At 42.6% G+C, this 21,565-nt stretch overlaps 1 protein-coding gene across 1 annotated transcript in view; it reads left to right on the top strand.

Moving 5' to 3' along the window:
• LOC311525882 (uncharacterized protein) overlaps window positions 1–18,854 on the top strand; it is a 103,819-nt gene extending 84,965 nt beyond the window's left edge. The window contains exons 4-6 of the mRNA XM_084638291.1: window positions 7,660–7,779; window positions 14,868–14,937; window positions 18,698–18,854. Of these exons, the coding sequence (XP_084494417.1) occupies window positions 7,660–7,779; window positions 14,868–14,937; window positions 18,698–18,730 (223 nt within the window). The 3' untranslated portion in view covers window positions 18,731–18,854. The remainder of the gene's footprint in view (window positions 1–7,659; window positions 7,780–14,867; window positions 14,938–18,697) is intronic.
• The last annotated feature ends 2,711 nt before the right edge of the window (window positions 18,855–21,565 follow it).

The following is a 21,565-nucleotide window of genomic DNA, read 5'->3' on the forward strand; positions in this document are numbered from 1 at the left end:
TGATAAGAAAGGGAGGGAATGATAAAGCAGCCTGTGAAGGGAACAGCCGATTAAATCAACCTTCCCGTAGGGCTGGTCCTGGGAGAGGCCTTTGACTCCCACTGGATTCTGTGGAGAGCAACGCTCAGTACCTCGCAGGAGCAAAATGATCACAAAATCCTATTTCTCTTGAAAAATTAATTAAATCAGAACTGAGCAATTTTTTGACTTCCCTTTTTTCTTTTATGTTAAAACACAAAATGCATTGGGGATAGAATCTGAACCTTAGGAGGCCTTATTCTTTTCTCAGTTACATCAGAATAAAGGCTCAATTCTTCCCTGTCTTGAACTGCTGTGGTTTTGCACTCCTGTGCCAACTGAGTGGCCACTCTACCATTCTGATTTGCAATTATTGTACAGCCAGCTAACACTCACCTCACACAGGTGTGAATGACTAAACAAGATACAAGGCAGTGGAGAACCAGGCACTAAGATTCTACAGTGAACTACATCTACATCTTATGCGCAAATAAATTTGTTAGTCTCTAAGGTGCCACAAGTCCTCGTTTTCTCTTTCCATCTAAATGGCACAACTTCATCCCACCTCTGGTATGTCCCAACACCCCAGACACAGCAAAGCTTCCCCAGTCTCCAAGACAGATGGTACAAGCTTTGGGATGCTTTGTACTTGTCTTGAAGACTGAGCCCTCCTTCATATCCACATCATCCTGGGGACATGCTGTCAGAACAGAGCTAAATGAAGGGCAGCAGCACACAAGGACATCTAATCAGTTTGACAGAAGCTGCTCCCTTGGTCCCCCAGATCTATATCAAACCGTATCAAGCAGGATTCAACATTTAAAGCAATCTTCACTGGACTTCATCTGTGCTTCTTGCATCAGCCTTGCCAGTCACTTGAGAGCCGTTTGCGAGGAATAACCTTCAAACTATGTCATAATAATAGCAGTTGTCATTAATCTCAAAAAATAAGCCCTCCTTCTGAACCTTGGCTTGTCACTTTATCAGCATGGTGTTCATCCATCCTTCTGCAAGGCCTTTAAAAATGTTGGTCTCTGTTCATTTGAAAAGGAGACCCAGTATGGAAATAATACAAATGTTGGCAAAGAGAGATTGTCTGTTTGTTTGTTTATTCATTGTTTTCCCTATATCTGCCGTCACCACTGAATGGCTGATGAGGTGCACAGAGAGTGGGACAGATCAGCTGATCAGACAGGATGGAATCAGGGAGAAAGGAAAGTTCAGTGGTACCCCTTAATGGCAGCAGCAATGAGAAGTTAGGTTGTTTTGCCTGCTGAGACTAGAACAGGGGCAGTTGATAATTTACCCCCCAGCTATACATCAGATCCCATGCATGTCAGGGTGACTTTAGCCAATATGGAAAAGGTGCAGGGTGCCAGGGTGGAGCTCAGCCAGAGGAGCCTTTGTGGGGCCAGGGCCTGGAGAAAGTAGCAGCAGTGGAGTTGGGAGGAGGAAGTGGAAGCATGGTCAAGGAGTCAGGGTTGGGGGATTGGCTGTCACCTTCCTGGAATTGGCTTCCAGTGCCATTCAGGAAACAGTCCAGATTTGTGTTTCTGTGTTTGGCCCTGCTCTGAAATAAAGAGGATATTTTAACTACTGATGAAAAACCAGTAATGGTTCAGAAGATACATACTACAAGACATTATAAAAACCTAGATAGACAAAGCTAGACAGATACTTTGGTATAAAATTTGTTACTGGAACTCCTTGAAATGGTCTGCCTAGCTCCCTGGGGGATTCTTCACTCCTGAGTAATGTAGTCATCCCAAACTCATGCAATGAAACAGTCACACCTCACCAGATCAGACCATCATGCCTCTTATTCTCTCTAGCACTCTCTCCCTTTGTGTGTCTGCACATCATACCCCTTACTGACATACAGAAGTTACATCAGTTATATCAGAGCTTTTAAACTGGTTTAGTTAAACTGCTGCAAAACCCTGTTTAGACAAGTTTAAGAGAGTCTCATTTCACTTTAGTTTAAACTTGTTCCTAATTAGCATAAGCTAAATCAGAATAAACCAGGGTTTTATCAGTGTAAGGTCAAAGGTCCACACAGCCTTTTGCACTGGTTTAACTAAATCAATTTTAAATCACACAACTAGTTAAACTGGTACAACTTTACCTAGAGTTTTGTAAGAAAATTTGAAATACAATTAATTCATTAACAATTTTTGTGAAATTTTTTGTTTGTTTTCCATTGACATTATTGGACCACCAAATCATAATAATAATAAAAAAAATCACAGCTTTCTGTACTATTTTCATGTTATATCCAGACAATAGAGGTCTTTTTGATTAACATTATTTCCGTCGTTCAAAATTTTCTCATTTTTCATGCCATTCAAATGTTGGCTTTTACCCTGTTCAGGGCCTCATTGTTGGCTAAATTTTTCTGGATATGTTGGAGTGCACATATAAATTCTGTTATCAATGAAGACTGAAAAACATGCATCAAGGCTACCAAGCTGATAAGAGGGGAGACACTGTGAATATGAATCAACCACTATGTGATAGAATGAAAAACAGTGTGGCAGGGAAGTTATGTTAAAGTGAGACGACTGGGGCTGAACTTAAAATATTGTGACAATATAACAAGTAGGTTTTTCCCCCTAGGGTTGTCTCCTGGGGAAATGTTCCTGGTTGTATGTTCCTGGTCAGTTCGGTAAGGGAAATGAAAAATGGTCCTTCCGGAGTGTTTTAACATTTAGTTACTTCCCTTCTTTTCACTGGAATTTTAAGCCTGATTATTTATCCTGCGAAGGATTATTCAGTGGTGTTTATGGCTGTCGAGAAACTAGTTTTTTTTACGTCAGTGTAATGCTAGTTTAGAAAGCTTTTTATTTTCTTGGCTCTCCACTGTTTAATCTGCTCTGAGATAATTTGTTTAACCACCTATCTCATTTGACTGATTCAGTGATTTATAGATTTGGAAGTCCAGAAGGGCCAGATCATTTTTTCTGACCTCCTACATACACTGGTCAGATAATTTAAAACAGTGATTTATGCATGAAGACCATAACTTCTGAGGGGGTGGGGAGAAATTGGCATCTTTGTGTTCCCCTGATACCAACAGCCGGAGCTGTATCAGCCCTTGTTGTAACTTAGCGCATCTTCAGGGCTGCTCTGAGTTACACTGTGTAACCAGCAGCCTAAACAGCCAGGGGTCTCGTGGAGTGTCATGTGTTCTGCCTCACCCCCGTCCTTCCTGACACATCCGCGTCCTGCACCCATCACAACCGTTACACAAAGGGAGTTGGAGATATAGAGGCAGCAATGCTGACCTTGTGCCACCTGAAGATGGGGGAATCCTTGGCTTGCCTTTTAGGGTAGCATTGTGGCTTCTTGGCATTGCCTCAGCAGTAAAAACAGCCAAAGCAAAGGGTTGAGCCCCAGGACCTAACACTAGTGGATTTCCTTTCTGTTGTTCCATAAAGAGTATGGGGTTTGTCTCCTCCAGAGACCAGCACAAAAAACACCCAAATCGCTGGCCTAGAGAATCTATGGGTCTCTCAAGATATGCACAGATCTTGGGGAAAGGCTCAAAGGCAGTTTGTAGGATAATGGCCATGTGTCTTCACTCTGCCTCTTGGTCTCCCAACTCCAGTCTGTCTAGCCCCATAGATATCTCAGTGGCTGCTACCCCCAAATGCTGAAGTTCAAAATGTTCATCATAGGGAATCCAGGTAAAGTAATGCTCACAGATTCAGTAGTAATTTAATCTCTGATATTCTGTGAGGTAAATAATGAAACAGCACTATAAAGTGGCAGCCTCACACCCAGCCCATTCTTGTGGGCTTGATCCAAAGCCCATTGAAGTGAGTGGAAAGAATCCATTGACTTCCATAGGTTTTGGATAAGGTTCCATGTGTGAGGCTATTGTTCCCCATTGAGCACCACAAAGGGGCTTCTGAAGGATGGGCGGAATGAAGGTGCCATACAGGTATCATTTTCCACTACCTCTATCTGGATCCTCCTGAGGAGGAGGATAGAACGGTCTGGCTCTGTTTTCTAGAGTAGGATGAGATTGCTATAGTTGTATTGTTTCACTTTGTAATATCTTGTCTTTATATGGCACTGTTCCTCTTTAGAGAACCCAAAGCACTCGCCAAATTTACCAGGAATAGTTTCATCCGCTACTGAAATGCTGCCACCGCTGGGATGAAACATGGCATTTGTTCAGCTGTACCCAGCAGCAGTGCTACCTAACTCTTTAGAACAAATGAGGGATATTGCGCCTGTTTGAAAGTGCAAGGAGAATTTAGAAAAGCAAAATTTCAGTTGCTGATGGAGTAGAAATTGGGCCAGGACCTGGAGGGAATGTTTTTTCTGTTAAGAGTGTCATAGGATTGGTGGTTTGGCTGGATAATGTGTTTAATATTTCCTTCATATACTATGAAAAAGTAGAAACCTTTGGATTTCAGTACAGAAGTTTTCCAATATTCACTGAAAAGTGCCAGTCACTAGGTATATTACAATGATCTGAGGGCCTTATTTAGTACAGTAATTTGAACATATCTTTTTCTTTCTTAATAAAGGCAACTGTTGTCTTGATGTCTCTCTCAGCACATTATGTTCTCTACAGAAGGACCAAGAGACAAAGAGCATGTTGTGTAGGATATCATTACTGCTATGCCATATTTATCGTATCTCATTGCTGTGAAATACCAAAAAGGGATGATTGTCTCATCTTATACAAATAACTTAGGCTACAGTTTCATTGATACAAACCTTCTTTGGCTCATTTCTGTAAACAAGTAACTATTTAAGCCCAACTCTTCCAGAAATACCAATATGGTATGTTTGGGATTTGTCTCATTTTGTCTATAATGAACACCATTTCTTGAAGCTCTTCTACCTTTTCAACTGTATCATTATGGTAGGTTTTTCTTTCAATACCAATTATAATTCTGTTTTCTGGTTACTGCAATTACAACTTTGAATAGACTTCTCTTTGGAATTAGCAATTTCAGTAGGCATATTTCCCCAAAGCAAAATAAGGTGGCATTTTCAAAAATTGTCTGTGAAATTTGTATTTATTTCTGAGTGTGTAATGCTGCACATTTTTATTTCTTGATAATCTCCAAAAGCATATGAGCAATTAGCTGTTGTACCATGGGATTTTTAATAACCATAGGAAGTTGAGACTTCAGTGTTACTCAGTATCCCCAAAACCAAGGCTTTGTGCATCACTATGTTACCCAGCATCATACTGAGATATTGGCCGAATACCAACTCAAAGCGAAGGATGTTTATTTGTGGAATTACAAATACCACTTTCTGCAATATCTAGGTTTCCCTTTCAAGTACTCCACCAGCCCTGCACTGCTTAACTTGGGAATGGGAATGGGCTCACAGCACAAAGGATACATTTTTTCCTAGATTATGCACCAGTATCACAAATGATGTCAGCACAATTTTGGGCATTGAATTTTACAGTTAACAGCTCCTGCAAAACCTTAAATGGGTCACTTTGAGCCCAGTTGCATGAGATGGCTGGCATTTCTCAGGAAGTGCTGAATGCCCTCAACCACCAATGAAGTCATTTCCCTGAATCAAACCCTTTGTTTTTGCATAGGTCTCATATAAATTTTGACTGTATATTTTTGTCATTCTGAGATGCCATGGTGAGTTTCGTTTTCACAGTGTCCTCATTAGATGTGAACAATTATAAGCAATGCTCCAAATGAGGGGTGGGCGGTAAGTGATGTGCCGGCTTTTCCCTTATTTTTTTCAAACCAACAGAAGTGAAAAGACAGGGTGTGGCATAATCACCTGTGCACCTCAGTTCCATCAATGAGATGAACTTAAACTTTCTCAAGAAACTGCTTCAGTGTCCTCGAGTCAATGACATAGTTGTTTTCTCATATAGAAATTAATTTTTACATTTTATTTTTAATCTTAATTTTCTTCTGTGGCTTTGTAACATTAAAACTGGCTTTTAAGTGGGAATGTGTGTCTGACGAGTGGTAAAAATGGACTCTAGGGCAGTGTGTAATTCTGGAGTGGAATAACCCAGTTCATTGAAAGTCCAGTCTCTCTGAATCTTCATCAATCAGAACGAAAACACTATGTCATCTCTTTCTATATAAAATGAACTGTCTGCATTGTGAGGCTACATCAAACAGCCAGGGCCACTTCAGGATACACTCAGGTCTTCAGATTGACATTTTTGGTCAGTTGCACTTTATTGCGCTTAGTTCATTGTAGATTGTGTTCCTCAACTTCTGTTTGTAGCATGTAAGCAAAGCTGCATATGGAAGGGCAAGGAGATAGAAAACTCTCTGTAGATTGGTCAGAGAATCTCTATAATTTTTCACAAAGCATGCTTTAGACCAGCCCAGGCTCGGCTTATCATGATGGCTTAGATCTCTGCACGACCCCCATTCCAAGGCAAGAGCTGCTAACCACACGAGAGCTGAGGACAGCAAATACAAGAAGAATTTTAAGCATTTACCGCCAAAATACTGTATATATTAAAAATGCTGTCAGTGTTTACTGGCAAAGCCTAGAGCACCATTGGATTTGTTATCTTTGCTCTTTGTTTCATGCCGAGTGCAATGATCAGTCTCCAGTTAGACTAATTCAGTTTGAATGCTTGGACAGATTTAAAGACAGAAGAAAAGAGTTAACATAGCCCCCTAAAGTGAATTGCCTTTTCATATAATTTTAAGTGTACTGAGCTTGTTTTAAGCAAGCTCACCAACTTGCAGTATATCTCCGTGAAGTCTTTTGCATAAAGTACCATATTTTAATGAATGTTTTAAAAGGGATGGATCCATTAAGGAGCTGGCAGCAGGGGTGTAACTTAGATCAGCCTCTCACCTGCTCTAAAACGTCTTTGGGCCAACGATAGCACAGGCTCAGACCATTCCTTAGAATCAGGGAGCCATAAGCAATTTCGCACACACTCTCTTACACTGAGTGAAGCTCAGTCAGTTTAGAATCTGGTCTCAAGACTACAGCTGTGCATTGCCATTATGTGAGTCACTTGAGCTGGTTGGGGTTACGGATCGGGGGTGTGGGAGAGGGGCTCCTTGCACCATCCTTCATTCTGTGTAACTGCAATGGCCAGTGACAATCAGCCCTTTGGAAAACATTTTTTAAAATGACTGTAAAGGTATCACAAATTGATGCCCTGTTTTGTTTGTTTATGACGTATATAGACGGTCTAAAAAGTTTCCCTTTTGTTTTTTTTAAACTTATTAGAAGTATGAGGAATGTTAAGTCTACCCTGGTTTTGCTGGAGAATCTTTGGGAGGTCTCAGGGATGTTTATTGTGAGTTCTCACCCCAGAATTGATGGGGGCATAGGTGTTGAATCTTTAACAAAAGTTTACTTTATCCAAGATGCTAATTAGTTGTTGGAATTAATATGTGCTAACAAAACAAAACATTTTAAACAGCCTAACTAAAAATACCTTTTCAGTTGCTCTACTTCCACTGTTTTGTGATGTCACTATTTCAATACTTCCTCTGTCACCAGAGTTTTCCAGTTTACAGAGGACTAGAATTTCTAATGTAATATAAGAAGCAGAAATTTTTTGTTTTGAAAAACTAAATATCTTTCTGGCCTACTTTAACCATCACAAAAAAGAAACAGACAAAAAAGGCATAAGCCCAATTTTTTCTCCTGTTGCAGGTTCCGGTTAACATCTACAAGGCATGTCTTGTGGTTAGTGACTCAGCCTGGGAGTTGTATTACTGAACTGTCCAAATCATTTAACATTTTCAAAGGACCAAGTGAAGCCAGCTTAGAAAAGTAAGTAAGAAATTCAATCAGCTGAAAATATGAGTAAATCTCTCTGACATCATTGCACAGGCTGCTGCATATGTAAGTGTTTGTTGCCTTGTAAAAATTAAATATGAACTGAAATACTTAAAAAATTACTATTTAAAATCCACAATCAGTAACGGATTTTAAATTATAAATAAATATATTATATATAAAAAAGAATTCCCTCCACATTTATGTACCTAGCAAGATCTGAATTTGAATTTCTATGTTTCTGATGTCACCACCAAGCACAGAGCAGCAGGCCCTGACATTATTTTTATAGTAGGATATATATATATCCTAATACACATTCAAAATGCTTCATTCTGAGTCAGTTCTGCAATAAAGTGCATTTTTCCATTATGGCGCATTGCCTCATGGGAGTTACGGTTTAGGAGACCTATTTTCCGTTATGGCTATCTGTCGAACTCAGTGTCCTATACTGCAAGCCCTCCTTGGGCAGAACTCCCATTGAAATATCTCGGCATTCCATACGTGAAGGCCTTGTAAATCAAGCTTATGTATACAGACATTTAGTCTGCAGCATGCTGGGGTGTAAAACTAGCCCACACAAGCCTGCTACGGAATATCTATCTGTGGACTCATAGTGTGGACTCTGCTGACATGCATTAACAGTTTTTTAGTGCTCTTTTTCTAGTCCATGTTGAAATGGAATCAAAGTGCATTAACTAACTGTCTGCAATTAGATTGGATGTCTACATTGCAGTTAAAAACCCGTGGCTGGCCCCTGCCAGCTGACTTGGGCTCGTGGGACTGAGGCTAAGAACCCTGCAAGGTGGGAGGGTCCCAGAGATTGAGCTGCAGCCTGAGCCCACATGTCTTCATCGCAATTAAACAGCTCCTTAGCCCGAGCCAGAGTCAGTCTGCACGGGCCAGCTGTGGGTTTTTAATTGCAGTGTAGACATACCCTTACAGTCTAAACCAATGCCAACTGGAGTCAGTGGAAAGCCTCCCAGTCACTTCAGTGGGCTCTGAATCAGGCCTTTTAGGTGGGTTTCTTCAGTTGTTGTAGGAGAAGCCAAGAGACCTGGATTTAGATGTTGGAAGATGTGTTCCATTTCCCTTTTACAATGTGGTTAGGTGTAATTCTTAAGTCTACACATTTGTTTTTAAATTATCTGGAATCTCAAACAGGTTTTTGTTTTTAACTGTTTATTTTGGGCCCAATCCTGCTCCTAGTGATGTCAAAGACAAAATGTATATTGACTTCAGTGAGTGCAGGATCTGGCCCATGGGGGCATTTCTAATAGGCAGGGGAAGGCTGAGCCTGCCCAAACAGCCCTGCTTGGCCCCGCCCACACTCTGTCTGGAGGCCCCCTCCCCTCTTGCTGCTAGTTGGCCCCAGCCCAGGCTGGGGCTGCCCAGTGGGGTGGGGGGGGCGGGGGCTGGCATTGGCACTGGGGCCATGCTGGCCAACACTCCAGGGCTGGGAGATCTGCACCCCGCTGGGGATCACGTGATGTCTGGTGCTCCAACCTGGGGGGCTGGGCTGCACGCCATCCGGTGCTCCGGGACTGGGGCGGAGTTGCCTGCCTACCCAGTGCTCCAGGGGGCTGCTCGCCGCTCTCCTGCCCAGTGCTCTGCAGGGCTGGGCCGCGCGCTGCCCCGTGCTCTGGAGCTGGGGGGAGCACGACCCACCCGCCTAGTCCTTTGGGGCAGGGGCTACACACCATGTGCTCCAGGGCGGAGGCCACATGCCGCCTGCCTGCATGGTGCTCTAGGGCTGGGGGGGACCGTGTGTCGCCCGCCCAGCACTCTGGGGTTGGGGGGGGCTCCTGGCTGCGGGGGGTGTGGTATCTGGGCTTAGGAGGAAGGGGGAGGGAGGGATGGGGCCTCAAGAAGAAGGGGTGGGCCCGGGACTAGCCTCCCCAAACTAGTGCTTCACCCACTGCCCGTGATCTGGCCCTCTTTCTGTTTTAACATTTTTAGGGTGAAATTCATCCCTGTGCAGATGGTCAGTACAAGGCCATGCAGCCCCTAAGTCACATTTAACCCTTCAAAAGAGCAAGTTTGGATATAAGTGGCACATAGGACTTGTGCTGGCCTTTAGAGCCGGGGCACATTTCACTGTTACTAAATTTGCTGCTCATGAATATTGGTGCATGACAGTCTGGAAGTTTGAGGTCCTTTGTTCATCCACAGAACAGTTACAACATAAACATTAGCCAGGCAAGCTTCCCCACACTTCTCTCCAGGTGAAGCTCTCTCCTGAACACTGGAAGTGACATAGTGGTATACTTTCCATGCCCATTCATTCTTTGTTAACTTTGCTTCTCTGCCAGCAAAAGGGTTCTTGGGGTGTTGATGTCTATCCCACCTGCGTGGGACCAAGACCGTGACCCACTGACCATTTCACACAGGCCATTTTGACACTATCAGATGGTGATGATAATGGGTCACGACTAACTGGGACTGGATTTATACCTAGAAGTAATATTGGATATTTTTCTTTTAATTTCATGTCATTTTGCTGATAATGTTCAATTTTCCATGGGAGGAAATCAGAATGAAATATTTCATTTTAGGTCAGTTTGACCTGAATCAGAATATTTTATTTCGCTGAACTGACCAAAAATGTTTCATTTTGAATCAGTTCAACAAAACATTAAACTGCATTTCCCAACCAGCGCATTGCCTTACGAGAGTTGTAGTTTGGGTCCCCATTCTTCCCGATGGCTGGGCTCCCTAGAAGACGACATCTTCCATAACACAATATGGATTTCTCTCTGAATAAGCTGCATGGTACATAATGGGAGATGTTGCCTATCTTGGGATCCTGACCCATAAAGGAAAATAGGGGTACCAAACTATAAGTCCCAGGAGGCAATGCACCATAATGGATAAATGCAGTTTAATGCAGAACTGATTCAAAGTGTTTTCAAGTATTTCAACAAACTGAAGTGAGGCTTTTCAGTTTAGGGAATGTTGAAATGTTTTGTTTGGATCAAAAATGTGGAAATGAAACAGTGCTCTTCATGTCCATTGAAGGTAGAACAAGAAGTGATAGGTTTAATCTGCAGAAAGGGAGATTTAGGTTAGATATCAGGAAGAAGTTTCTAACTATAAAGATAGTTAAGCACTCAAATAGGCTTCCAAGGGAGGTTTGCACCTGCATTCCCCTCTTGGTCCAACAAAGCCACCCACTCTCAGGCTTCTGGCTCCCCAGACACCACCTCTCTTGGACAGAGACATATATCCCTCTCCCTCCTGACAGGGGTATTACCAGGCTGCACAATTCCCTGCCTACACTATGAATTCCCCAGCAAGTCAGACCGCCTCAGCAGGCCAACTTTACCTTCTCCTCAGAGGCTATCAACAACATAACTGCCCACGTTTAAATTACCACTCAGCTTTTTCTAAGCAAGCACATTTATTCTTAAGATAAAAGCATTAGAGAGAAAACATTAACAACAATAAAAGAACCTACACACAAGGTAATAAACTCCACAAGGGCTCTGATTGGTGTCAATTCTTCCAAACCTTTCTTAAGGATTGTGAGGGGGAGAGAGGGCCCTCCCTTTGGACAGAAGACCTGTCCCTTTGCTGCATCAGAAAAAAAGCCCCAAGTCCGTTTAAACTAAGGCTTTTTATCCAAAAGTCCTTTTTTTTGTCTATTGGCCTTTGGAGAATCCAGTTTGAACTGTACATGCGAGCCTCTCCAAGTGATGGAACCTCTTGGGAGCTGTTACAACCAGAGTGAATTTGCCTTATCCCCTCCTCCCTCCACACACACAGTGTTCCTAGTTCCTGGCAGAGCTGTGGTGACCCTACCCCATGGAATTACATAGAATCGCTGGCCCACAGTGATAAATACATTTAATATAGTAAGATCTCCCAAAGATATTGCAGTAAATTGCCATATCTATCACATTGTCATTGGAGATTTTTAAGAATAAGTTAAACAAAGACCTGTCAGGGTGGTCTAGGTATACTAGGTTCTGCCTTAGTGCAGATGAATGGACAAATCAGTGTTTCCCAACAACCGGTCGGTGGACCGGCGATGGTCCCTGAAATTTCATAGAGGTTCTGTTAAAACACAAAAGGGAGAAGAAATGTATTTAAAAGAATATATGGCAAAGTTACAGATTTAATGTAATCATGCCTTCCCCAACCACACAAGACATCTGATCCCACTAATACCATTAACTTCTGGCTTCAAACAACTGTGAAGAAGAGAAGGAAATCTGACACTTCACTGCCTAGTGTTTATACAGATGCAGCTCTTTAGCATATTTGGTTAGTAGTTCTAGAACTAAAAGAGCTTCAGGGTGAATCTAAGGAATGTGTAAATAAAGTGACATTGATGCAAACTTTTATGAACCTTTGTAAGCCCTATTAGAAAGCTTTTAGGGATATCCAGCCAGTGAGATCACTCGATTGGCTGAACATTCTTAGCCATAGCAATTTGAATAGAGGATGCCATGCTACAAAAGAGATCCTGTAAAATCAGCCAGTTCTGTATGCAGAAAGACAGAGCGGCAATCCTATTTATCTTAAGGATAAAAGAAAATTCATACCCCTGCCTACAGTGATTAGCCAAACCATATTAGCACCCTGCTGACAAGAGCCATGTTAACATGATCCTTGCCCACACAGCTGTGGCACTAATGTAGACATGGCCAAAATATGACATGGTAATACAATCAGGTCATTGTCAAAGTGCTATATATTTAGCAAGTAAAGTGCTATGGTACATGACATACCATTCTCTAACAGATGGAAAAGTTTACTATTTGTGAAGTGCATCATGTTACACTATATGTCTGTCTATCTGTCAGACTCAGTGTCCTATACTGCAAGCCCTCCTTGGGCAAAATCTCTATTTGAAATATCAGGGTGTTCCATACATCAAGGCCTTGTAAATAAAGCTTATCTATACAGACATTTAGTCTGTAGTAAATTGGGGTGTGCATCTACTCCACACAAGCCTGCTGAGGACTATCTGACTCTGGATTTACTGTGTGGACATTGCTGAATGGATCAATGGTTTTTTAGTGCACTTTTATCTAGTCCTCTTTGAAACAGTAGGGTCCACACAGACAGTTAGTCCACTGTCTGCAGCAAGCTAGTGTGCTAGATTTGTACGCCAGCTTGCCAGACTAATTGCTCTTATAGACAAGCAAGACTGGAAGCTCATCAGGGCAGGAATTTTGTTGTCCAATATGTTGGCAAAACACCATGCACACCTTCTGCCTGGTGCTATATAAGTAGTAACTGTGTTATTATTAATAATAACTGTATATTACATTTAATTCTCACATTCATTTGCGAATCAAGGCACGACTCCAGACTGTGTCCAAAAGGGTGATTGTTGATGGATTAAACAGTTGTTGATGGACTAAACAACCAAACCAGTCCATTTTAGTGAGTCAGGGAGCAAAGTTTTTGTTTGGTACCTTGAAATTCTATGTGAAAAATAGATCTAACTAGGGAGAAATAAACTTCAACAGGAATTAATTTATTCCCTCAGTTGTTGGAACTCCCATATCTGAGCGGAAATAAATATACATATGTTCTTTGAGAAGTTCCTTTAATCTTTTGAACATTTTTGTGCTATCAACCCCAATATGTGTTATTATCTTTGCCCACCCCATTTGTTAGTTAACAAGTTTTGAAACTGAATTTATTCATGTTGCCATGTCTCACTCATGCTTTGTAAGTGTTGTGTCCAGGATAGCTGGTAAGATCCCTGTAAGACCATATGTTGCCAAAATAAAGAGAATGCATATTTAAGGACTGGGGTTATCTGTTCTCTTGACAAGACTATGCTACATATCACTGGCTGTCATACATCGTCTGCTGTCAGTTCCTAGCAGCAATTCTGTTTGCAGTTCAATGCTCAGATAGGCTTTTCTTATAGAAAACAAAGCTTTAGAACCTTCAGAAGAGGCTATGAGGACTCTTATGTTGTCACCATCTTGGATTTGTTCCTCAAACACAGCAAGACCCTGGGGCTATTTCCGAGGCATCAGAAAGTTTTGTTTTCTCTCGAGAAAGCCTATTTGAGCATTGCTGTCATATCCCAGCCTGTGTGTGTGGCATCTTCCAAGATGGCTGGGTACATAATGAGGAGGGAGAAATGGAGATTAATCTTTAAAGGGATACTACAATTATTAGCTGGCTAACTGCATATTCATGAGAAAGGATATTTATCTATAAATAAAGTTCAGCTGCTGGAAGTCAGCCCAGCTCCATTTAAGTCAATTATTGAAGTCAAAAGAGTTATGTGGTGGACCCAGCCCATTGACATTAAAAGTTATGTTTCCATGCCCTTTATTTTTTGCAAGTATTTGTCACACTAAAGGCCTGATCGTGTGAGGTGCTGAAAGCTTTCCTCAAAGGGACTGTGTGCTCTCATCTCCAGTATGGGTGTTAAGATCCCCGCAAAAGGCAGGGAACTACCTGTGTTTCAGTATCTTCGTTCCAACCCAGTTGATGATCTTTCCATGCTGCTACACCTATTTTAGGTTGATGTAACTCTATTAAAGACATTGTTGAAGAGAATGGAGAATTCACTCTTAATACTCGTAAGTGGGTTTGACATTTTCAGACAGGTACAACAGAAGCTCAGTTTGCATCCACACGGAGCACCTTTATTAACATATTAACAGACTATGTTAGGATCCTGTTAGGAGTGGGCCACAGTCTACAACATGGATGTTTTAAAACACAAATCTTTACTCACAAAGGAGCACCAGACTATGCAAAGACTGTATCAGTACAATCGTTTGGAAATAGCCACCAGTCTCAGTTTTCATAGAATTTACATGGCTCCAGTCCTTTGTCTTAGAACCCTCACTACTAAAATACTTCTAAGGGTACTGTGGTTATGTGGCTCCACACCCACAGAAAAAAAAAATCCATCAGATGTTCAGTGTCTGAGGGGCATGTTTGTCCTTAGTCTGGAACTAAAAACTGGGACTGAGTGCAGCACAGTTTTCATGCCTTGAAATTGTAAGCATATATGCCTAAGATTTGGGGTTAAGCAACTTTGTCTTGTGTAATTGCATTTAAGCAACCCTTGATGTTTTGCATATATTTCTCACACTAAGGGGAAGATCTTGTGAGGAGCAGACTGCTTTCTGGACAGACTGTGTGCCCTCATCTGGCATCATCTCCAATGTGAGTGTTCAGTTCCCTGCATGAGGCACTTCCGCTTGTACTCCAAACCTGTAAATATGAAACCAGAATCATGTTAAAGATTTTAGGGCATGTAATCCAAAGTAAAGCCTGATGATTAAAACAAATACTGCATATATAAAAAACACAACCCATCCAGCCAGGTCCACAGAAGAGAGTTTATGGGCTGAACATTTGAAACTGCTGGTTACTCTTTAAGGGCCTGATTCAGCCCTGGCATGAGAGGATGCAACTCCAGAAATTTCTTCAATTGAAGCACACCCTTTTCATGGCATGGCTGAATTTAGTCCAGAGTGTGCATTTAGACAGGCTACACTACTGGGTTGGTGACAAGAGCTATTGCTTCAACTGGCCCAATCACACACTGGTCAAAGCCAGTTGTTCAGGATCAGGCATATAATGTTTTCTCACTCAATGAAAACTTCTAAAGGGACAAGGTCAATTAGTTTAGACATACAGTTTAATAAAAACAGGGAGAGAGAAAGGGTTTTTACATAGAGCTCAGAACTCCCTTGGGGTAGTTTCTGTTTTGAAGTGCAAAACCTTGTCAGTCTAATTTTGGTTTTCCAAAGCCAAACCCAAGGAGCAGTTTGGCCTATCAGAATTTGGAGTCAGGTGTGTGTAGATAATCGGTTCTGGTTGGTGCCATCTCTATATCTCCAGATACTACAGACATTGGTGTCAGTTTCAGTGAAAACAGAGTTTAGCTTTGTTGATCATTTAAACATTTTCTTATAGTGTTGGAAACCCAAACATGTTAGCTCTGGATTTATGCATGAGAACTGGAAAAGAAAGCTGACTGTACACAGAAAGTGAAGATGACCTGCCCATTTTCATTATCTGAATTGGGTGACATGCACAAAGTGAACAACCATGTAAAATGGAACAAGCCCAGTCCCACAAACAGTTACTGTTGGCCTTGCTGCTAACTGCTGAGAGTGAGTAGCACTGGGCTTGGAAGTAAGTGTTTATAGAAATGGGACCGTAGAGTGTTAAAATTATTTTATGCAGTGTTATGCTAGCCATGTTGGTCCCAGGATATTAGAGAGACAAGGTGGGTCACAGCTGTGACCCTGAGTAGCTCAAAAGCTTGTCTCTCTCACCAATAAAATTGGCCCAATAAACTATATTACCTCATCCTCCTTGTCTCTCTAAAATTCTTTTAGTTATTACTCTCAGACATTAATAGAAACACAGGCAAAATATTTTTAAACAAATGATATGATCTTGACAGTGTCCCTTTAAATGACTGAATGAAGACAGGAGTTTTATCTTTGAAGGAACAAATTCAAATCGTGGCTACTACTGAAGGTTTAAACATTTCTTTATAACTGTAAAATTTCTAGTTGAGTATTAGCAATACTCTCCTTAGTGGAAATAAACAAGTCAGACTGTTAGGCATTTCACAGTAATTTTAAACAAAGGAAAAGTGTGCTATAAGATTATGCAAAAACCTAATTCTGAGCACACCACAGTCCCCATCAGACCTTCACAGCTTTCTTCTCAGGCTGCCACTGCCTTTGAATATCTGGTCCTCAGCTCACCTGCCTTTCTGCTGCAAATCTAATGCTGTCAAATCTCATAGGCTCTGATGGTTCCCCAGTTAGATACAGCCTTACCCTATACTGTGAACACCAGATTTCAAAGTCATAATGCCTGAGGCTCAGAAGAGAGACAACTGTAGACTGCACGGAATTTTCAAAGATAGAGGAGCCTGCCAGGAGATGTAGAATAGTCAGAGATTGGGGTATTTAGTCAATTATTTAGATTTATACAAATATAAAAAGAAGTGCTCCTAACACAAATGACAGCAAAAAAAAAAAAAAAAAAATTAGCTAAACCCATACTAGAACAAGAGAAAGAGCACTATGGAGTTTGATTCTGTAACCAAGTATTCTGTGGCCATGGACTCCATCTCTTGTCACAGAATTGTGCCCTAGAATCTAAGCTTTTATTTTTAAAAATGATGTTTCTTGCCCTTATGGTAGTAAGGATGGCCTTGAAAATGTGAGCCAAGTATAAACAGGTATAGTGACACTTCCCTGAGTCTGCAAACAGTCTGAAACAATAGGTTGGAGAGATGTGAGCTGCTCCATCGGTTGTTAGCTCTGAAACCTAAAGATGAGCATTTGAATGTCAGCATTGCTGTTTGACTTTTAGTAGCGATATCCTGCTAATGTATTTATCCCACTGTTCCAAACCATCTCTCATTCTGCAAGCCCCAACTGTCCCTTACTCAGCTGCTATAACCTCCATCTTTCCCGCTGTCAACTTCAACTGGGCACTTATGCATTGTCAGCATAAAAGTCTGTGCAAATGTGGGGTCAGAAAAAAATACATTGAACTTAATATAAAAAATCATAAGGGCAATTGTACAGAATGTATTACTTATCTTCATAGGTCATTGCTTAAACCCTCCATTTTTTAATATGAATGAAGCTGCAGCAGGAGTTCCAACTGGCTGCAGCAGAGCAGAGCTCCAGCTTCCTGTGGAGTACACAGAGCTGTAGCCTTCTCTTTAATTGAAATAATCCAAAACTTTGGGCTGATACTTATGTCAGGTGTTAGAATATAAGAGCCAGCTCATCCACCCCTAGCAGCTGTGCAGTATCATCTACAAATTGTATCTAAACCCAGGCATCACCTGCTTCACAGAAAGGAAATAGACTTGACAATAGCATTAGCATGAAACTAAAAATAGCTGCATAATACAGCTCTGCCATTGCTGAAACTGAGGACAGTTGAGCGATTCATATCCCAGATCTTTCTTGACTGAAATACTTTCAAAAAATTCCTGTCAGTTTCCATTCACTGTTTTCTCCTTATCTTTCAAAAGCAACTCGTGTGCCCCTGAGTTTTAAACTGTGCATTGCATGCACAGCAGAACCTCATGAATGCAAACACACTTCATGTGCAAAAGCTTGCAGCTCTCTCCCCACTTCTTAGCAGATTTAATAGCAGAAACTGCTGGAATGAGGTCTCATGTTAGCAAGATTTTGTTATTTTCACAAAAATGTTTGACTACTGTGAAACATTATCTATAATCATTAAAGCTAAACTACATGCATTCCTGAGTTCATTAAAATACATTGGTAGGAAGATAGGTCCTGGGGAGGATGTGTGAGGAGAAGCAGAGGATGGGAAAGAGAAAGAGAAAAAAACATTCTGCTCTCAGTTATACGTAGAACCCCATTGATTCAGCGGGGTTTAAAGGGGTGTAATTTAGTGATGAACTTGCCCCATAGCTTGATAGGTGGATAAAATATTTGTTCATTTACTTGTCATTTCAAAGAAATTCAGTAATGCACTGTGGGTCTTGGCTCTTTAAGGTGAATTAGTGAGGCTACACTGTGTTTGTTTACATGCACACACACACTATATATGTATTAGCAGCACCTTGTTAGTTTTCTGATGTTCAGGTTGAGATCGCATTCCCCACTGTACACTCGTTTTTAGGAGCCTACAACTCAGTGCTACAAATTCTTTCGCAAGTTGTAAGTTGGCTCACACGATACCAGCAGTGATTTTTTTCTCCATTAACATCTATTTTTTTAAATGTGGCTCTGCTCTTGAATTGCATTAAAGTTGGGAAAAAAGTGCTTGGCCTCAGATTTGTGTCGTCCTGAATAATTCCACATGGGTTCCAAGCAACTAGTTCCTAATGTGGTAAACAAAGATTTAATTACTATGACTACACAGTCTGGAAAGACAATAAAAATTCATCAGTGTGTTTTCATTTCAGGAGGTATCTGGTGCTGGTGAAAAACACATCTGAACACTTCCCATTTGGTCTGCCATTAAATATCCTAGTACAGCTGTTCTGAACATCCCATCCCAAGCTGGAATAGGAAGAGAAGTCCAGCCAGCCATTTCCCCTGTGGCCAACCGTAAGGCTCTTCCGGGAGGTATGTGCTTTGTATCTCATCCCCAAGACTATAGAGAGGATGTAAGTAAAGCCTTTCCTTCTGGGTGGATCAGGGGATTGGGACCTGGTGCACAAAGGCCTTCCTATATGAAGTCAGTAGGTAAGAGTGGGAGTAAGACAAAGTTGGGGGACAGAGAACACAGAGAGGGCTGGGACGTAGGGAATGTGCTATTGAGAGACAGCCAAAGGGAAGAAAGAAGAACAGGGACAGAGGGAGACAGGGAATAAAAAAGGTAGGGCACAAAATAGAGGAAGTGAGAGATACAGGGTATTTCTACACTACGGAATTAGGTCGAATTTATAGAAGTCGGTTTTTTAGAAATCGGTTTTATATATTCGAGTGTGTGTGTCCCCACAGAAAATGCTCTAAGTGCATTAAGTGCATTAACTCGGCGGAGTGCTTCCACAGTACCGAGGCAAGCATCGACTTCCGGAGTGTTGCACTGTGAGTAGCTATCCCACAGTTCCCGCAGTCTCCACTGCCCATTGGAATTCTGGGTTGAGATCCCAATGCCTGATGGTGCTAAAATATTGTCGTGGGTGGTTCTGGGTACATATCTTCAGGCCCCCGTTCCCTCCCTCCCTCCGTGAAAGCAAGGGCAGACAATCATTTCGCGCCTTTTTTCCTGAGTTACCTGTGCAGACGCCATACCACGGCAAGCATGGAGCCCGCTCAGGTAACAGTCACCGTATGTCTCCTGGGTGCTGGCAGACGCGGTACTGCATTGCTACACAGTAGCAGCAACCCATTGCCTTCTGGCAGCAGACAGTGCAATACGACTGGTAGCCGTCATCGTCATGTCCGAGGTGCTCCTGGCCACATCGGCCGGGAGCGCCTGGGCAGACATGGGCGCAGGGACTAAATTTGGAGTGACTTGACCAGGTCATTCTCTTTAGTCCTGCAGTCAGTCCTACTGAACCATCTTATGGTGAGCAGGCAGGCGATACGGATTGCTAGCAGTCGTACTGTACCATCTTCTGCCGGGCAGGCAAGAGATGAGGATGGCTAGCAGTCCTACTGTACCATCTTCTGCCTAGCAGCCATGAGATGTGGATGGCATGCAGTCCTTCAGCACCGTCTGCTGCCAGCCAAAGATGTAAAAGATAGATGGAGTGGATCAAAACAAGAAATAGACCAGATTTGTTTTGTACTCATTTGATTCCCCCGCTCCCCTGTCTAGGGGACTCATTCCTCTAGGTCACACTGCAGTCACTCACAGAGAAGGTGCAGTGAGGTAAATCTAGCCATGTATCAATCAGAGGCCAGGCTAACCTCCTTGTTCCAATAAGAACAATAACTTAGGTGCACCATTTCTTATTGGAACCCTCTGTGACGTCCTGCCTGAAATACTCCTTGATGTAAAGCCACCCCCTTTGTTGTTTTAGCTCCCTGAAGCCAACCCTGTAAGCCGTGTCGTCAGTCGCCCCTCCCTCCATCAGAGCAACGGCAGACAATTGTTCCGCGCCTTTTTTCTGTGCGGACACCATACCAAGGCAAGCATGGAAGCCGCTCAGCTCACTTTGGCAATTAGGAGCACATTAAACACCACACGCATTATCGAGCCGTATATGCAGCACCGGAACCTGGCAGAGCGATACTGGGCGAGGAGGCGATGTCAGCGCGGTCACGTGAGTGATCAGGACATGGACACAGATTTCTCTGAAAGCATGGGCCCTGCCAATGCATGCATCATGGTGCTAATGGGGCAGGTTCATGCTGTGGAACGCCGATTCTGGGCTCGGGAAACAAGCACAGACTGGTGGGACCACATAGTGTTGCAGGTCTGGGACGATTCCCAGTGGCTGCAAAACTTTTGCATGCGTAAGGGCACTTTCATGGAACTTTGTGACTTGCTTTCCCCTGCCCTGAAGTGCATGAATACCAAGATGAGAGCAGCCCTCACAGTTGAGAAGTGAGTGGCGATAGCCCTGTGGAAGCTTGCAAAGCCAGACAGCTACCGGTCAGTTGGGAATCAATTTGGAGTGGGCAAATCTACTGTTGGGGCTGCTGTGATGCAAGTAGCCCACGCAATCAAAGATCTGCTGATATCAAGGGTGGTGACCCTGGGAAATGTGCAGGTCATAGTGGATGGCTTTGCTGCAATGGGATTCCCTAACTGTGGTGGGGCCATAGACAGAACCCTTATCCCTATCTTGGCACTGGAGCACCAAGCCGGTGAGTACATAAATCGCAAGGGGTACTTTTCGATAGTGCTGCAAGCTCTGGTGGATCACAGGAGACGTTTCACCAACATCAACGTGGGATGGCCGGGAAAGGTACATGACGCTCGCATCTTCAGGAACTCTTGTCTGTTTCAAAAGCTGCAGGAAGGGACTTTATTCCCAGACCAGAAAATAACTGTTGGGGATGTTGAAATGCCTATATATATCCTTGGGGACCCAGCCTACCCCTTAATGCCATGGCTCATGAAGCCGTACACAGGCAGCCTGGACAGTAGTCAGGAGCTGTTCAACTACAGGCTGAGCAAGTGCAGAATGGTGGTAGAATGTGCATTTGGACGTTTAAAGGCACGCTGGCGCAGTTTACTGACTTGCTTAGACCTCAGCGAAACCAATATTCCCACTGTTATTACTGCTTGCTGTGCGCTCCACAATATCTGTGAGAGTAAGGGGGAGACGTTTATGGCGGGGTGGGAGGTTGAGGCAAATCGCCTGGCTGCTGGT

The sequence above is a fragment of the Lepidochelys olivacea genome, assembly GCF_965140295.1.
Source record: "Lepidochelys olivacea isolate rLepOli2 genome assembly, chromosome: 9".
NCBI classification, from domain to species: Eukaryota; Metazoa; Chordata; order Testudines; family Cheloniidae; genus Lepidochelys; species Lepidochelys olivacea.